This window comes from Punica granatum, chromosome 1 (assembly GCF_007655135.1).
Source record: "Punica granatum isolate Tunisia-2019 chromosome 1, ASM765513v2, whole genome shotgun sequence".
In the NCBI taxonomy this organism is placed as follows: domain Eukaryota; kingdom Viridiplantae; phylum Streptophyta; class Magnoliopsida; order Myrtales; family Lythraceae; genus Punica; species Punica granatum.
Window position 1 is genome coordinate 45785293 of NC_045127.1, and position 19647 is coordinate 45804939.

Below are 19647 nucleotides of genomic sequence, written 5' to 3' on the forward strand. Positions count from 1 at the left end.
ACATATTTAATATTTACAAATTTAATAAAAGATAGAGAAAGTTCAGTTGTTGAAATGACATTCGATATACTATACATATCCAATCAGTATGCAGTGCATAACAGAAATTTTGTTTGCAGAATTGATTATTTAATATGTGAAAATTTTGACAAATAAGATTTTATTTATGATTTAGAAAAACTCATGTACAATGATCATCAAATTCTTTTGTTTTGCCTAATAATATCAAAAGGTCATTGGGGAACGCATATCTCTTACTAAGCAAATTACTGAACTGTGATGGTCGGAACATCTTACCCCTAAACGTTATTTTAGGTCAGTAAACAAGTAAATGCATCGCTTTTGTATAAGAGATCCTTAATTTTGCATTTTCATAATCTTTTATTTTCATTATTATAACGATAAAATGTTTTACGGCCGAAGTATAGACTTTTCCTATCACATTACTTTTTTCATGGCGATTTTGTGCGATTTGAACTCCCAATACAAATACGTATAAAATTTAATTAGTAGGAAATTTTAATATTTCAAAAAATACAAAGAATAATCTATGGCAAGTCTTCTCAAATTTTCATCTGATGCGGAGTAAATCGCTGATGGCTTTATGGAGCGTTGAGATCGTCGGAAGATCATGACAAGACAACAGCAACGATGCAGCGTGTTCATGTTCAAGACAAGTCAACTATGAGGGAAAATGAGATGACCTCTCAACTAGAATTGTTGTGTGCTGATCATGAATGTTTGTTGAGAAGTAAAAATGGGATAAATCCCATATCGGAAAAGAAAAAAAAATATCCACGGGTTTATATGAGATTTGGGTATCACCATTTATTAGCTTGAGCTTTTAAGTGGATATGAGCCCGAACCTGTATAAGCCCAATGGAAATTTAATATGGTATCAGAGCCCAGGTTACGCGTAGCGCGCCCACGCGCGTGTGCGCATCCACATCGCGTGAGGCCCAATATGTCCGAGTGCAGCCAAAGTGTGGGCCTCGTGTTAGTCCCCCCTTGCCCGAGCACGGAAGAAGAGCCCGGCTCGAGGTCAATTGTTGAGGGCGGGTGTTTAAGGACACGTGACAACGTGTAGGCAGAAATAGACCACACGTTACACGTGATGGCGGGTGTTGAGGAGTAAAAATGGGATATAAATCCCATTTTTACTCCTCAACGTTTGCACGTGAGGGCGAGTTTATATGAGACTTGGGTATCACCACTTATTAGCTTGAGCTTTTAAGTGGATATGGGCCCGAGCCTGTATAAGCCCAATGGAAATTTAATGTCTCTAGCTAACGAGGGAATGCATGCACTAGCTCGTCACACTTGTGAGAATGAATTCATTGTAATATTCTTTTTGGTAGTAATTCATTGTTATCGGATCAAAACCTCGTTTAATCAACTTAAAATCCTTATAATTCAAAAATCCTACTCACAATAATATGTGTTGTAATTTAATAGAATTATTCAATCTATGCGAATATTATGAGGATTATTAGGCACACTTTTTGGGAAATTTAGCATTTTTGTAAACGATAAAATTCTAATGGACCTTCAACAGAATAAAAGTTTTTTGTCTTAAAAAGGATAAGTGAATAACAAGAATGAGAATTCCTATTAACGCTAAGATGATTATAAGTGTGTTTGGTTTTAGAGTTGAGTATAGTTGAGTTTTGATTTTAATTAGCTTGTAATGATTGTGTTGTTGAAGTATGACAAAAAGTGTGAAAAAAACAATGAATAGTTGAGAGAATTTAGTATTAAAAATTGAATTAAGTATAATGGAATTATATGTAGATTTATTTATGGGATCCACATTTTTTATTTTGAAAAATTGATTTTTGTGGTGTAGTGAGTAAAGTTAAAATTAGAATTATAATATTAAAATTCTATTGCGAAATCAAACGGAGTGAGATATATGAAATGGCCTATCGAGGAAGTAAAAGAGTTGGATCTTCTTTGACCACCCATTTTCCCATTTCACATTTCCCTTTCTCTCCCTTGCTCTCCTTGTACCGCTCCAAAAAGCAAAATCCCTGTCGCGTTTCTCTTCTTTTTTTTTTTCCCCTTACACCTTTTTCTCTGTTCCATCTTCCATCCCATTATAATTCTTTTTTTTATAATTTTATTAATTATAAAGCCAGGTTATAATCTCTATTAAAATCTTGTATATATGTCGTAATATAATGAAAAATAATTATTACCTTAAAACATACTGCAGGTCAACGTGTCGTGTTAATTCTTAATTGTGTCTACTTCAGGTATAAGATTTCCCTTTGGTAAGAAAAAAGAAAATAATAATAATTTCCATTGGAACCAAAGAATGAAAAAGAAAATGGAAAGTATCCTACTAAAAAAAAAAGAAGAGGAAAGTACTGAGAGGAAAAGGAAAAGAAAAATAAAAAGAAAGTGTCCCTTCCAAGACCGCGGACTTATAAAGAGAGGCGGTACGGTCAATTGTGCTGACGCGCGGTGCCGTCGCGTGGACGCGTGGCCCCGGTGTTTTTGGAATACTGACGTTGGAACTTATTCTAGGCACAGCACGGGTAGTTAGGTCGTGGGTGAGCCTAACGGACCCTGTCCGGGGAGCGGAAAGATCTAAAAGACCCAGCTATAAATAAGAGGATCATGGATTTACTGTTCCGCCCTTCCTTTTATTATCAAATTACGGAAAAGCCATTGTTGCTTTATGGGACTGGTCAGGTCACCGGCGTGCAACTCATCCAAACGGATGTGGGCTTTTGTGTCATATCACATCACTCGAATGTTGAAACGAAGGATATTGAGTAGTAGACTGTTCATGTTGTCGGTCTCAATTTTCTCCCTTTTCGGGAAGATCATACCTTTTTTGAATAAATTAATAATTCGACCATCAAAAAATTAATATTACATAAAATCAGATATTTTTTATATTAAATTAGACATTGACAAATTAAATATACATCAGATAATCCATTCTATCTGCATGTCATTTAATGGTAGATGGAAATATCTGATGTGATATTATTTTTTACTTTTTTTTATATCAATTTTAACCTTGACCTATTAAATGTATATCATATTACTCATTCTGCCATAGAGTTCTGTTGAGTTTTTAACGGCAGACAGACGGGATGGACAATACGATATACATTTAATAGGTCAATATCAAAATTGATGTAAAAAATTTTTTAATATTAAATTTGATATAACATCGATCCCTTGATGAGTAAATTATTAATTTATTATATCTTTTTTCAGGTCGGAGTGTTATGTCTATTAATTTTAACAGAGGCAAGCATTGGCCCCAATTAATTTTCACATAATGGTTTTCAAATTCTTAAACTATAAATAAAGTTTATTTATATGGAGTATAACTTATCAATTACATCGCATATTGTAACTTTCTTATATGTTAAAAATGCTTTTCAGCTCATTCACCAAAAATAAAAAATATTTTTTCAGCTCATCGATCCCAGCTAATTACAAATAACTTGGAAATGGCAAATCAGTTCAAACCCGACCAACTACAGTGAAATTAAATATCATAACTAATATCTTTCGCGGGGTCTAGTCTAGAGAGGTTTGGCATTAAGTTACTGAGAACTTGAGTTCGATTGTGAGTCCTGAAGTAAGGTCGATCAGATTCATGCAAAGCGCATGACTTTAGCTTCATGGTTATATCGGCTCCATAATTCCCCAACAATTGGCCATTCTCACGCATCTGGGGATTGATCCAAGATCTCGAATAAGAGCAGGAAGATCTTTACATAGGCGAATAGTAAGATAAATTGGTGAAATTATGAGGAATGAATATAATATACTTGCTATAGAATTAAGAGAGAAGATATGAGGTTTTTATAACGGATCAGTAATTTCGATGAGACGAGTGTCCGCTTCCAATCCCTCTCGGTCCATCTCTGCACCTATCCAAGCTTACCTCCATAGGCTTCTAGTTAAGGAACATTTTATGAGAAATGGGAAATGAATGGGATGGGTGGCGGGACCAAGGGGCACATCCGGTGGTCCATAATGTCACAAGGACCAGATCGAAATAAGAAGAAGTTACGGGGGGGTAATTGAAAATAGAGGCAGAAATAATTGAGCTCAGTATCCTCCAGCCAATGGATTCATCCGGACTGGTTCTCGAAACCTGCCGTTGTTTTCACCTCTCTCTCTCTCTCTCTCTCTCCTCTCTTCCCCTCAATTACTCACCAACCCAGCTTTTATATAACCATCTCCTTCCAGCTTCTCTTCCACTCCCATGTCCCTCTCTCTCTCTCTCTCTCTCCCCGAGCCTCTCTCTCTAACGGAGAATCAGCTTCCGGACGAACCCTTTAAACCGCCATTGAAATGGAGCCCGCAGTTGCAAGGAGGCCATGTTTCGCCGAGGAGGACGACGGCCTGGCCTCTCTGGCGGATATGGAGGCTGGGTTTTCCGGCAAGCTCAGCCGCAGCGGCAGCGGCGGCAACAGCCCGATATTGTCTCGGTCGATGTGCTCCTCGAGGGGCGCCTTCAGGAACATCAGAGTCTCCCCTGTTTCTGCTACCCCGATGTCGCCGAGGTTCTACGACGCGAGGTACGAGGACCACCACCTTCACCAGCCCCACTTCTTGGACTCCTGCTTCCTCTGCAAGAAGCCCCTCGGGAACAACAGGGACATCTTCATGTACAGGTTAGTTGATTTCTGAAATTTTAAAGTTTTGATTTGGGGGAATTCCCAGATTTTGGACATTGGTTTCTTGAAATTTGCCTTAAAAGTTGTGACCTTTTTGGGGGATTTTGTTTTCTGATGTGGGTTTTGGGATTCATGCAGAGGGGACACGGCGTTCTGCAGCGAAGAGTGCAGGCAGGAGCAGATAGACATGGACGAGGCGAAAGAGAAGAACTGGAACCTCTCTTCTTCCATGAAAGCCCTGAGGAAAAAGGACCAGAGGAAATCAAGCTCTCCTCCCAAGGCTCAGGACTACGCCTTCCATGCCAGCACCGTTGCGGCAGCTTCATGAATGGAAGGCGCCCCTTTGCTTCTGTGTCTAATAAATGCAAGACTGCTAAGATCGATGGACCGAATCCCGGCACCGATCAGCGGAAAAAAAAAAAAAACGAGGTCTTTGGTTTCTGACGGAAACAGAGAAGGGCCAAGGAGAGTAGTGAAGAAGAAGATGAAGATGAAGCAGCTATGATACGACCCGTTTTGGGAGAGTTTCCCTCTTTCTGGATTTTTGTTCAAAGCTTTTTTACTGTAAATGCAAAAATGGAAGGGTTGGTAATTACATACCGAAGGGGAGTGAGTGGTAGGGGGAAGGGGAGCGGGGTGTTGCTTGGTTTGCTCAATGAGATGGCTCTGTTTATTGCATTTTCTGGTTTTTGGGTCGATGAGTACTGACCGTGAAAATCGAAATACAAGTTTTTACTCCTTTTTTCCGGCAAATCAGTTTGATTCGATTGTGTTAGTCTAGTCTTAGTTCTGGAAATCTGTCTTCCTTGCAATTTCATACCTGATCGGTTAATCTGAACACGCAGAAGAAGAAAGATCATCGATCCCCATTGGAACAGTTTGATTTGATGATGAACACATCCATCCGGCCTATGGACATTTTCGCAATCCCCATTGGAACTGTTTGATCTGATAAGAAGAAGCTATCCCAAGGACCGATACTTAGTTTACAATCGAAACAGGCCTGAAAACTAATACTTTTGCGTCGCCAGTTATAATCTGAAACGAGCCTGAAATCTTCGACTGAAACGAGCCTGAAAACTTGCGAAGTTCACGCATGATGATATTAGTCTGGTATATGCTAAACGGCTATTTTGGCTAAGGAATGGCGATGCATTCATTTTTCCTGACTCGAACCGAATGGGCCTCGACAACACGGGGGCATTGAAGCTGCTAAATGCCCTTTTGGTGTAGCTGCTTGCCTCGGCCAAAGCTTTGGTCCTGGCAGACTGAATCGAATAATGGCTGAACTCGAAATGACCTCGGTTCGACCTTGGCTCGCCGATCCAAGTTGTTCGGAGCTAAAGTCGCGCATTGGTCTGCTCCAAGGCTGACGGTGCTGGCAGTCGGATGATGTCTACTGTCCATTATCAGCATCAAAACTTCCTCTTTCTTCCTCTTTGATCATCCAATCAATTTATCGACCAGAAAGATTAACCAGAAAAATGCTTTCTTGATTTGAATTTGTTCCATGTTCAAACGAAAGGGTGTCTGTTATTATCGGAAATCGAACATAACTAGAAGCTTCACCCTCACTGAATTACATTCAAATTTGGATACAGTACCTGCGTTCCGACCATTGTTGGACAGAAACCTTGTTTGAGTGACGGGACAGCCACAGTAATCCAGCGTTGAAAAGCATAAGATGTCCGTGAAGGAAGATTTCTAGGAAGAGAGGAGAAAAGGGGAACTACGTCAAAAGTTTCTCGTTTGACTTGCAACGACTTTACGTACCCCTTGGCTTGGGTGGGGGTAATTTTCATCGACGCTGACATTAATGGCGTTACTCGGAAAATCCTCTTGAAAATTCTAGGAACCATCCAGAGCTGGGCCCCCCCACTTGATAGTTACTTTTCCTTAATTTCCATTTATTTTTTTCTCGAATATAGTATTATTGAAAAGAAAAAAAAAAGGGAAAATGAGTGAAAATGGGAATGCTCACAATAACTAAGTAGATTGATTAACGGGAAATTGCACCGTATAGCCTAACGTGATACTTATTTTTAGATTTTTTTCGATTTTTTTCCTGAAATATTCTCATGTTAATAGTTTGGTTTCAAATATATCTCGCCGTAAAATTTCCGTCGATTTTTAACGAAAATGCTAACGTTTATCCCAAATTTTTTATTTTTTTTCTTTCTTAATTTTATCCCAATCTTTTACTGTTTTCTTAATATTATCTCAGCAAGTTGGGATAAATTTGAGAAATTATGAAAAGATTGGGATAAAATTGAGAAAAAAATAAAAAGTTTGGGATAAAAATGGAGAAATATTAAAAGGTTGTGATAGATTTGAAACCCACACACTCTTCACGTAATGGGTCATGTCAGCATTCCATAAAAAATGGACGGAAGATTTACGACGGGATAGATTTGAACTCAAACTATTAATGTTAGGATACCTCAGCAAAAAAATCAAGGTTATGATAAATATAAAAATAAGTATCAACGTTAGGTTATATGGTGCAATTAATTTATTGATTAATTGTTATCGTGAGTTGATTTATACTATTCGACACTTATTTCTTTTAAGTAAAATTTTGAAGTTAAATATTATAAATGGAGAAAATTCATGACTGAAAAAGTTATATTATTTAATTGAAAGTCTAGCATGAGCCGATTTAGTTCGATTTCGTTGACCTTTTCGATATTATGATGCACGGAAAAGAAAAAGTAGATAAATTGCCGTTGGGCTTGGGGTGTTCTAAAGAAGCATCCTTTGGAATTTCGTTGTCTGCACTCGATGAATAGGTTAGGAGGATTAACTATCGACATGTCGCTTGGAGTGGAAGCAGCTAGTGCGGGGACCGTGCTAATCAGAACCATGGTGGTATATATGTATTTTTTCACAATCTGTTTTATCTCTCGCTAGGCACGGAATGTTTATGTCCCTGAATTTCATAATAGGCCCCATCGAAAACTTCATTTTGTCGATACGTCTGAATATCCTTCGCCAGATATGTAGTTTAACTTCACAAAGTCACATGGTGGGACCTCTATGAAAAATATGCTCGAGACATGCAACTTTTTTTCCGCAAATTTACTCCGATTTGAACGATATTGGCATAAGATCATCGTATGTGGAGGAAGAGTCGAGCACATCGAAGACATGGGGAGATCAAACGGAGTCCAGGAAAACTAATCACGACAGAAATCTATTTATGATATGATTGGGATCAAAGCCTTAATTGTCATTTTTCAACTAGACGGGGATGGGCCGTGGCCCAAGTACAAGCTCTGCTACTTCTTTTGTGGATCTTATAGCGGAGCTTTTAAATGGGCCAAGGCCCATATCGCTTTCGGCCGATACGGGTTCTGGGCTCTGAGATGCTTACGACCACGAGCTCCCACGGCCACGGAAGACTCCACCCATTGTACTTGCCTTGCTGAACAAGAAATTGTTATTTATCTATGGTAGATTCTACGATGGAACGCTAATTTATGTTCGATAGTGGAGTGCTATTTTTTTTAGTCCTTCTAATATTGATGATAACATTTCCGCCTATAAAACTTTCAATCTCGTCATAAATCCATCTAGCTACATATAAAGTCAAATAAATTTGGAGGATTGCTAACGTGTTGAAATTAATGTGGATAATGTGGCCGTGTGGATGACGTGGCTGGATTATAGTGGACCGGTTTTCTTTTAAAACTGGTTTATATGGTTTCCAAAGCAAACCCTAATCTCTACTTCAACGGAAATTCCCTCTCCCCCAATTTCTTGAACTGAATTAGGGCTTTCTTTGAAAATTACTTTGATTCTAAATAAGGTTCTTGAACAGCCATGTCGATGGCCACTCCTCGGGATGGCGACTTGCAGCTTGTGTCGACACTAGAGATGACGAGGTTGGTGGCGTTGCCGCTGCGTCCTCCGACGGCCGGCGAGGGTGCATCTAGTGCGATCATGGAGTGCATCCAAAGCCCCAAAATTTTCCTGCCGTTTCTTTAGGAAATCCTAATCGGCATCCTTGACTGATTCTCTAAATGCCTTTATGGATATTCCTCAACGTCTTGGCTATTCACGGAACGTGAGAAGGAGATGAATAATCATTTGCTTCCGGAAGAAATAGAAGAAAGATCCATTCTTTCTTCTTTTGCTGACAGATGGTCATAACTTCATCTGAGTTCGAATCCTATTGAGAGGTTCACTATAGATCAAAAAATTGTTGAAGAAAGAACAAGATGTTTCTTTTGCCCCTTCCAGCCGATCGGAAAATAAAGAAATAGTTACTATATTCAAGATAATTACGTATTTACAAAATATGGTTTCAACTTAACCGTCCCGACAGCCATCGAAATCCTCGATTTCCACGAACTGTTGCGCACCCTTCAGTTCGAGAATGGCTTTCTGGGGTCTGTAGAATGCTCGGTTCCACTCAACTTTGACGGATATTTCCTCCCCATTCATTACCTTGTTTCCTGCAAAAAATTGTTCCTTGTTATTAACTATCCGTGAAATCTTGGAAACGTGATCAAAGATCTTAGCTTTTCGTGCATCTGAAAGTTCTTTTGAAGATGACCGTTTTGGTTGTAATAAGATGTTGTCGATCGTGTAAGTATTGAAGTAAAACCGGGGCGACCTTTCACTCACCCACCAAAGTGCACCAAAGGAAGACTTATTGTGTGTTTGGTTTTAGAGTTAAGTAGAGTTGAGTTTTGATTTTAATTGGTTGTAATGATTATGTTATTAAATTATGAGGAAAAGTGTGAAAAAATAATGAATAATTGAGAAAAAATAATGATTGTATTGTTGAATTGTGAAAAAAGTAATAGATAATTGAAAGAATTTAATATTAAAAATTAAATTGAATGGTTAAAAAAATTGAAGAAAAAGGAAAAAGTAATAATTGTGTTGTTGATTTTTGTTATTTAGTGAGTAGAGTTAAAGTTAGAGTTAAAATTTTAAAAACGTGATTGTAAAACCAAACGGAGCGGAATTCATGTCTCGCAGGTATATTTTGTTTTGATTTTATGTTTTTTGTTTATGAGGAAGAACACATTCTTGATTCTTTCTTTTTTTTTTTTCTCTTTCTTTGATGAGTAGACCACGATGGATATATTTGATGCTGTATATGCTCTTTGTGGTGGAGACTTTTTTTTTTTCCTTCCATTCCTCAATGTGAAGTTTCTGTCAGAGCACGATTTGATCATTACCACTGCAATTTACCAATCATGCAATTTGTGAGCTTGAGCTTGAGCTTGAGCTTTCGTTGTTTATTTCTTCCTCTCTTTCTTGTTTTCCATGATACTCTATTAATTTATCCGAGCATGGAAGAAATCAAACAGAAAAAAGGTTACATTTTGTCCTGTTTTCAGTTATAGAAAAGGGTATTCAGCTCGGATTCTGCTTCATCATCGGAATTCTTCTTCTTTCGAGCTGTCTCCTCCGTCAGAGCATGTAACCTTGCTCTTCTTCTCCCTCTTCCTCTGCTTCTTCTTCTAGCGCTTCAGCCGCTTCTTCGCTGCTCGGTCCTCCGCTGCTTTAAGCCTCTCCTCCCTGCTCCGAATAAATTTAGCCATTTCTCTCCTTTTCTAGTTGTCTGCATCCATCCTCGCGAGCCTGTCTCGTTCTTTCCTTCTCGTCTGCCGATGGCCCAGCACTATAAAACGCAGAGGAGATTGCATTACTAGTGATAAAGGACAAGAACAAAAAGCCTCAGTTGACATAAATCATAAGCCGATAGACAGAAACCCAACAAATCTGACAATATTAAATTACTAAAATCCCGCCACCTAATTATTGGTTTTAATATATAAAGAAGATTGATTTTTTCAGATGAATTAAAACAATATATGTGTAATCATTAAGTAATAAATATATAAAGAAGATTTCTTTTTTCAAATGAATTAAAACAATATATAAATCATAAGCCGATAAACAGAAACCCAACAAATCTGACAATATTAACTTATTAAAATCCCACCAGCTAATTTTTGCTTTTAATATATAAAGAAGATTTCTTTTTTCAAATGAATTAAAACAATATATTTGTTTAATCCTATAAATGACATGTGCTTCGTTGCCGACCATATCATTTTTTCCGGGAGCAAATTCTTAATATATTTATAGTACATAGTACATATTTATATAAATAATTAATGTTATATGGAGATTTATATGTTCATACAATATATATACATTGCATTATACAACATGCACTAATCAATTTAAACAGCTTAAAATACTTTCTATACTTTAATTTCCTCAATTTAGGTTATTCATTGAAACTTTATAAAGTTTAGATTAGATGGATATAGAAGTGAATAACTTTGTTGAAAAAAAAAAGATTGTTGGAAACTTGAATCTCAAGAAAGAATAAAGAAAAAAAAATTCTTCTTCAATATTTTTTTAAAAGAAAGAGTAAAAAAGAGGAGATGAAATTTTACAATATTTTAAAGTATTGGCATCAACCATTCGAGAAGTTTGTTTAAATGGATATGTATGGTATGAGAAAAATATTAAACTTTCTTTTCTTTTTGGAAGAAAATGGCCAATATTGCATCGGAGTTGGATTTGGGGGAGGGAGAAAGAGAAGTGGGAAGCCTCGACCAACTCGGGGGGTGGGGGGTGGGGGGTGTCGGACTGGGGGCCTCGACCCTCCTCCTTAGGTTTCCCTGTGCATAAGTTAACTGCCTTGTCAATTCAATATATGTTTCCTAAACAGAAAGAACCTATCTTTAATCCTTTTGCACAAATTGTCATTTTGCGTTTACTTTTTTCATAGTTTTATATGGTTGATACTACGTGTTAAGTTAGTTCAAATTATTATGATCATTCTATAATAAATTCTTTAGCTTTAAATATTGGTTCGACTTAAAACTGCTATTTGCCTAAACTAATATGCTCAGCAAAAAATAATATGCCAATTATAAGTTAGTTTGAGCCAAATGTAGTACTTGCTCTAACTAATGTGTTTCGTATAAATTAATTGTTCATCTTCGTCTTAACGAGTAAGGTATTTATATAATTGATTCCATTCCTTAAATAACATACAATTGGAAATTCACATTTAAACTAAAGTTACAAACAAATAATTGTAAATAACATAAAAATTAAAAAAATAATTGTAAATTATGATAAAAATAAAAGTGAAAATAAATTCTTTTATAAAATAAAATAATTATCTAAAATAAAAAAAAGTCCAAGATAAAGTTATCGTATAAAAAAGTTCGCTTCCTGAACTAAATGATCAATGACATTTTGACAGTCTCCTACACTAAATGCCTCTCTTAGTTTTTATTATAAGAAATTATGATAGTCTCTTAAGGTGAAACTAATGTTCTTAAACCCTTCGGACTCATTCTTAAGGTAGGAATATGCCTTTGTAGCTTTAGTACCTGCTTGTGCCATAGAACTAAGAACACTTTGGTCTGTTTCAGTTATCTTTCTACTCGATCTTATTAGATGTTTTTGCCTATCATCAATAAATGAGTGATTATGTGTACGAAAATTCTCAATCAATTCCCATATTCCATTCTCAATTTTGAATTTCATGTAAACTCTACATCCACATCTCTTTATAGTCCTTTCAGATTTTCGATCTTGTCCAAGAGAATCCTCAGGCCCAAACCCTCGACAACTACAAAAAAAATGTAAGTTCGCAGTTCACTGGTGCGATTGTAGTATTTCTTACCTTTGTGTATGCTGAATTCCTTATTGAATGCATACAAATTGTATGCATTGTAAGCCTCTTCCTCGCTATTAAAAATTTGACCTACTAGTAATTCCAAGTCCTTATTCGCTTCTCTTACAATAATGCTAGGAGTTGAGTCTTCTACATTTGCCAAAAAAATAAAATCCAAGATATAAATCATATAGATACTTAATGGCCATTAGTAGAGAAAATACAAGAAGGATAAGGAGAATCATACCCATCAGTGAAACAATATGATCTTCAAAATTACACAATTTTTCCCTTAAAAATGATAAGAGCTTAAATACAGAGGAATATGTTCATCAATGAAATGCAAACCAACTAGTAAACATGGGTAGAGTGAACAATTGCAAGAACTACTTATAGACAATGCATATCTCTAAATAATTATTGCACAAAAAGTATTTGCAAATTCAATAGCTTTGGCACAAAAATCTCAATTAAAAATAGTGCATCAATCCCTTCCCAAATGATCTCGATACATTTTGTTAATATAGAAATTCAAGATGGCATGCCATGTAAGATAACTTATCAATGGAGAATGAATTATAAGAAAAACATTCAAAGAGAAATGGAAAGAACATATGTCAGTATCTTCATGCAAGTTTCTCTTGCTTGCCCAATTTTGGTCTTCACTTTGAGGACTACATTAACCTTGGAAAAAAAACTTCAGACAAATTAGAATAGCTAAGAAAGGAAATAATCAAGAACAAAATAAGAGTGAGATAACGTAACTTTGTATCTCTAATTTGCTTCAACAACGAGGGAGAGATACGGGTGAACAAGAAAAATGAGAGGAGGTTGGCTAGCCCAACTCGTATTATGTAAAATCAAGCAAAATTGAGGTTTGAGGTCTCCTGGGAGATGGCGGTCGATTTCCATGGAGATCGATGACATGTTGTTCGAATTTTCTTGCGAGAGAGGCAAGAGAGAACAAACTAGCTAGAGAGAGGAAGATGAGAGAAGACACGAAAGAGATGGCAGTCGATTTCCATGGAGTCGACGAGATGGCATCTAGATATTCTAGAGAGAGAGAGAAAAAAAAAGACTAGAGGAGAGAAGAAACAATGGAGATGGAGAGAGGAGAACAAAACCATGAAGGAAAAAGGAAGGACTTTTTTCCCCTTCAAATAGGACAAACATTAGACTTAACACTGTTAAATGTCAGAGACTAATGAGGGCCCACATGAATGATTTGACAAATTTCTATTGGTATTTCATCACTGGCTAGATTGATGTGTCGGTGAAGTAGGACCACATAATATTTTCTCTTGCCATTAAGCCACATCGTTTAAAATCATCTTTGTTAGTTTGCTATAATTAATGTATTCACTAATAGCATTATGAATGTGGAGCTTATAATGGGCTCAACATCAATTACAATTATCTCTGCATACACATAGATCGGATTCCGATTGGAAATCAAATTAAGATCCAAAATATAGAATCCTTTGATGGTGTGTTTGGTTTTAGAATTAAGTGGAGTTGAGTTTTGATTTTTATTGGGTTGTTATGATTGTGTCGTTCAATTATGAGAAAAAAATAATAAATAGTTGAGAGAAAGTAATGATTGTGTTATTGAATTGAAAATAAGTGGAGTAGATTTAAAATTAAAGTTAAAATCGATTTGTGAAACCAAACATCTTAGTCTTGCTGGTAGAATCGAACCTCAAAGACATCCCTATTAATTCGAAGGAATGGGAAAAAAACATTCGTTGAAGAGAGCTTTTAAATGTAGAATTACAATTTTACATTAGACATAATCGTTGCAAGTTCACAAACAATAATAGAGCATCGACAAACACGCAATCTTAGAAAACGCTCGACGAAGACCCCAAAAGTATAGTAAGTATTTAACGGTGTCTGGGGAAGCTGCGAATTATTTGATGTTGCTCCCATACCATATGATTCAGATGAGGAGCACACTTGCGTTGCTAATTCACCTTGAACTTTTGTCCCCTCTTCACATTCAGTAGCATGTCATTAAACTATTGCAGAGTTCTTGAACACCTTCGATGTGATTCGAGTCTAATAAGAATACATGCCTCAAGGCCTTTGCACGATCCCGTGCAGTTATGAAGAGCATTGGCCCTCTTATGGATGGTCTTGACAACATGATTAGCACAAGCATTACTTTTCAAACCGGACCAGGCTCTCCTGATTTCGATCAAAATAGAAATCAAGCTGCCATGACGGGGGAATCAGGCTCCCCGGATATAGGGCGCCACGCCCTCGTCTACTGACAATGAGGTTCCATGATATACCACTATAACTTATATTCGCTCCTATACTAAGGAAGGACTAAATTGAAAATAATCAACACCAATCAACAAAGTTGAGGGGATATTTTGTAGTGGAACATAACCAAAACAATCTATCCATCTATATATAAGAGCAAGATAATGTGAGGATGAACGAAATTTCGCTATATGCTTATTTTTTCTCTAAGGATAATGCTTCTATATACTGGAAGAAAGTAGCCGAACAATGCCAATTCTAGTCAAATAGGAAACCAAAGGGAAACGGAAGACATAATGGAACGGAACACATGCTTCGGCCTTTTGCATGAACGATCTCATGCAGTTCACAAGGGAAGAGCGAGTTGGACCTCTGTTGGATAGTCGTGATAGCATGATCAATTGCATCCTAGACCCAAGGATCATGCATAGGCACTTCTTTCCAACCTGGACCATGCTCCTCTATTTTGTTTTCAATCAAAATAGGGATAAGTCCTGTAAGACACTATCTAGACAAAAATATTTCACCAAATATTTGGTTCTATCCTGGCGGTGATGTGGCTATGATGTGACAGTCGTGGGTGACGCGGCGGTTATGAGTGACATGACTGAATGCGATTGGTACAAGGTGGCGAGCAGATTTGAGACCGATGATATAGTATGCTAGGTGAAAATTGTGAAATGAAACTATAAAGGACTAGAAATACTGGGGGCAAAATATGCAAATAATGGACGTATGAGATTAAAAATTAGTGAGATCTAATGGTTGAAATTAATGTTTTACCATGAATACAAGTTGGCTTTCCATCATAAAATCACTCATTTATCTATACTATCATAAATCGAGAAGGATGGCTTTTGTCTCACTTTCACTTTTCCAAAAACTTCCTGCTAATATATCTCTAATTAATAAAAGCCACATGATTAAAGGTGTAGTAGTAATTTTATCAAAATAACTACCACATCCTCTATATTATCCCTCACTCTCTCCCCCTCTTCTCCTCTTTTTTCTCTCTCCTCCTCAGGTTTTCTCTACCATCGTCCTAATTAATTGTTCTTTGGCACTTCTTTTTTAATTTTATATAAAAAAATCAATGATATGATTCTGAACTCCTTAAATTTGCCAAGACAATATTTGAACATTTTTCAAAATTAAAATTTATTTTGGGAAAATCTTTTTTTGCCAAAAAGGATTCATCCAAACTGCCGACAGCGAGGATCAAAATAATGACACTTGCTTTTTCCAAAAATTACAGATCCTGCCATTGTGTCTGTTTTGATAGAATTTTCGACAAATTTTTCGGGAGAAATAACAGTCATCTTTTCTTTTTCATCATCTGTTTTATGTTCCAGTACATAGCACGGATCATCTCTAATTTATATTAATATAAAAAAATAATTTATATGTGTTAAAAAACCAAGAACTGTTGACCATAAAAGGAAAAACGCAAGACCTAAAAACCGAAAGGTTCTCATGCTTTCTAGATCCGCATACTATGGTGTTTTGTGTGGACTCATCCGTAAAATCAACGGCATTGATTCTATGTATATAATTTTTCTTTATCTTATTTTATTTTTGCCTTGAGTGGGATCTTATGAATTGAAAAAAATTTTAAGGGCTTGTTTACTTTTAGAAAATTGATAACTCTTTATTGTCATCTCTATTTTTCTACTCCTTTTTTTAATTTATTTCTTCATCGAAAAGTATGAAAACATGTTTACTAATTTTAAATTAGAAAATTATTTTCTTTGAGATAACCATCATTCATGAAAAATTTGAATTCAATTTATAAATATAAAAGCAAATAAAGAATGAAAATCATAAATTAAAAAATACAAATGTAAACGATTATCTATGAAAAGGTGGAGAACTAAAAAAATACATTTCTAATTCATATACAAATTTGGATAGTGAAAAAGCAAATTCTTCCATTCTTTTTTCGTTTCTCTATAAGTAACCATATATATATATTTTACAGTTTTCAAGTTTTTAGAAAATTTTCCAGGAAAATGAAAAATTTTCCATAAGTAAATATGCCGTAAATATTCTTGTGTCACAATGACCTGATGCATAAAGAACAGTAAGTTTGATATACAACTTATATGCTCAAGGACAGACTTATGATTTGGACTAAAGGGGTCGAGCTCCTGAAGACCATGGGCATATAGATGGTAAGTTTTTCCAATTAAAAAAACGAATACCATAAAAAAAAATAGAACAACAATATGTAGATTTTTTTATGACCTTAAAACTTGAGGGAGCACAAGGCAGCTGTAGTAATTGATCCATATATTTTATGATATGGGAATTTGATCTTCCTCCGAAAAAATTCGTAGGAAGATCCTCCGACTATCTCTGACGATAAAAGTGCCCTTGACTTTTCCGAAAATTACAAAAGTTGCCCCTGCGAGTTGTTCGGCAGTGCCGAATTGGACAAAATAACGGGGTTCTTATAATATATGAATTTCCTCTTTGATCTATTCCTATTTATTGTAATTGATCATTGACTCGCACCGAATTTTATATCTACTTATTATTATTACAATTTAATTATACTTTCTCACTTTACGACGCAGATCTCCGAGAAAATCTCTCCATGAATTAAATCGCTGGTTTGGCAAAAAAAAAAGAAAAAAGAAATAAATTGCTGGTCACGGTGGAATTATAACGAAAAAGAAAAAAGAAAAAAGAAAAAAGAAAAGGAAAGAATTGAACCGCTGGTCAGCTAGAAAGGATCGAGCTCCCTCCTGGTACGGCCCTCCGTCAGCTGCGTCCGCGGCTGCACCACGTCCGCTGCGGTCCAAACAATGCGCCACGCGGCGCGTACTTTGCATGACAAGCTGCAAAGTAGAAGTCACGTGACCGCGTGCACTCCCCCCCGGAGGCTCCACGTCTCCCGCCACCGCCTCTCTCATGGATTAAATAGTAATAAAATAATATGAAAGTAAATTAATCTTATCCGTGCAGCAAAAGCTCATTACTCTCCGGCCCCGCCCAGCTGAGCTCGTAAAACTTTGTCCAATAGGCATGCGCCACGGTGGATTGACTCCGGCGTACTGTTTGACCGTGGAGTCTCAACATTTCTGATTGGCCAAGTGGAAACCCAGTGGCCAGCGGCAACCGCACTGGATCATCTCCTCCTCTCGCTCCGCTCACCTTCCGGGCCAAAAGAGGAGGGGCCCCACACCGGCACTTACTAGCGTGTTCTCTCCTAAAGGAGACGTGGCCATTTAAGCCTCGAATCTCTCTCTCTCTTTCTGGAAATCTTTTCACAGGCCGTCCCGCCATGTCCGACGGGACTCGTCAGCTTGATCACTGCAGTCGTTGAGTGAAGCGGCCGCCGGAGTTCTTCCATTTCCGGAGCGGTTGTCGATTGCTGTCCGAACAAGATGTTGGAGGATCAGGTGGCGAACCTGCTGCAGAGGTACCTCGGCAATTACGTCCGGGGCCTCAACAAAGAAGCTCTCAAAATCAGCGTGTGGCGAGGTACGTACCTATCTCGTTTTGGCTCTCTGGAGTGTGTTCCAGTGTATGAGGAGGAAGAAGGCAGTGATAATGATCGCTGTCATTAGTTTGAGCAGTGAGCTGAATTTGAGTTTTTGCGATCGTTTTAGCTGGAGCCGCCGCTGCATTGAGCCGGCGAGGGTGGTTTGATTTAATTGCTGGCTTATACTGCAATTTCCGACGGGTTTGGAGATCGATTCTCGATGATAATTCTACATTGTTTACATTCTCCGACACGTTGTAGGCTCCCATTGCAAGTCTTGCTCAGTTAGTATTTGCCATGACTTCATAATTCTGATAGTTCTGGTGTCCATCTGCTACCGAGTTATTCAGCTATTACGAGCGTTTCCCTATTTTAAGTTAATCTAATAGTAATTCAGTGATTTGTTGGAGTAAGATTCATGTAACGTGGTTTGACAACACCAACTTTAAATTTCAATGCTCATTTGTCAATTGTTGCCGAGTTTTATGGACTCACTTGTTTACATGGTCTCGTCTCGAAAGATGCAACAACTCTTGCTTGTTTTGCACTGCACCTATTCCCGAGGCAAAAATCCTTGCTCATGTCTTCTTGTATTTAGACAATATATATATATTGTCTACGGTCCATTTCTAATTGTATATCCGACCAATTCTAATTGGCCCATTGCAAGAAAAATCCTTATAGTGGTGGAGATTTACAGAGTTTTACCATCTGGATGAGATTTTTTGCATTTTAAATACTAGTTTTGTTCCTTTACTGAGCGAGTACATACTATCCTTGACAGGTGATGTAGAACTAACGAATATGCAGTTGAAGCCAGAGGCACTCAATGCCTTGAAGTTGCCTGTGAAGGTGAAAGCAGGATTTCTTGGATCCGTCAAACTCAAGGTTAGTGGGTTAGCAAGTTTGGTTCTGCGTATTGGATGGGAGTTTAGTTCTCATTTGACATCATGGGGTCTGGATCATGTTATGAGACAAGAGAAGCCATCACAATTGGTATATACAGAAGAAAAGTCAAATGAGATGATTGGTTAACTTAACTGTTACTTTTCTTTTTTGTTAAACAACAACAGTCATTTTTTATAATTGATAATACCCATCTGGCATAGACCTAAATTTATTTAGAAATTCATATATCCCTGCAATCAATAACTCTCACATGTCAATTTTATGCAGTATATATTGGTTTAAAGACTTGGTAACTGGTAATGGTATTCCAGCTACTGCTGGATCTCGAATTATTATGAACTAGTAATTTCTTATTTCAGGTACCATGGAGCAGGCTAGGACAAGACCCTGTGTTGGTGTACCTGGATCGCATTTTTCTATTGGCTGAACCTGCAACCCAAGTTGAGGGATCTAGTGAGGATGCTGTTCAAGAAACTAAGAAAACTCGAGTGCGGGTAAGACATGATGAGCCATATCCAGGCAAATTGCTTAAGTATTAGAACATATCTCGATGGGCAGCCAACAACCCTTTTCTGCAACAGGAAATGGAAATGAAGCTGTTGGAGAGGTCACAACAATTGAAGACAGAAGTGGTAATATCTTCGGTGTTTCTCATTTGTGGATATGTC

General features: G+C 37.1%; 2 protein-coding genes and 1 long non-coding RNA gene across 4 annotated transcripts in view; 2 read left to right on the top strand and 1 right to left on the bottom strand.

The window, feature by feature from the left end:
• Positions 1-4187: 4187 nt before the first annotated feature.
• Positions 4188-5405, top strand: LOC116192637 (FCS-Like Zinc finger 1). Its single transcript, XM_031521231.1, has 2 exons — positions 4188-4649; positions 4791-5405. Exons 1-2 carry the CDS (start codon positions 4327-4329, stop codon positions 4978-4980), a joined length of 513 nt encoding a protein of 170 aa, XP_031377091.1. The 5' UTR covers positions 4188-4326; the 3' UTR covers positions 4981-5405.
• Positions 5406-5594: 189 nt separating this feature from the next.
• Positions 5595-6415, bottom strand: LOC116192639. Its single transcript, XR_004154119.1, has 2 exons — positions 6257-6415; positions 5595-6143 (listed from the first exon to the last, which is right to left on the bottom strand). It is a non-coding gene; the product is annotated as an uncharacterized LOC116192639 (long non-coding RNA).
• An 11395-nt stretch (positions 6416-17810) lies between these two features.
• The window catches only part of LOC116199374, a 32794-nt gene continuing 30957 nt past the window's right edge, over positions 17811-19647 (top strand). For both annotated transcript variants that reach the window (XM_031529704.1, XM_031529711.1), the window contains exons 1-4: positions 17811-18069; positions 18855-18958; positions 19339-19473; positions 19561-19611. In XM_031529704.1, coding sequence (XP_031385564.1) covers positions 17973-18069; positions 18855-18958; positions 19339-19473; positions 19561-19611 — 387 coding nt within the window. In that variant the 5' untranslated portion in view covers positions 17811-17972. The remainder of the gene's footprint in view (positions 18070-18854; positions 18959-19338; positions 19474-19560; positions 19612-19647) is intronic.

Bases quoted from the DNA above. Each gene is read 5' to 3' on its own strand.
- LOC116192637 (XM_031521231.1), top strand. From the start codon at position 4,327: ATGGAGCCCGCAGTTGCAAGGAGGCCATGTTTCGCCGAGGAGGACGAC. The intron at 4,650-4,790 runs GTTAGTTGATTT...GGATTCATGCAG, and splicing joins AGGGACATCTTCATGTACAG to AGGGGACACGGCGTTCTGCA.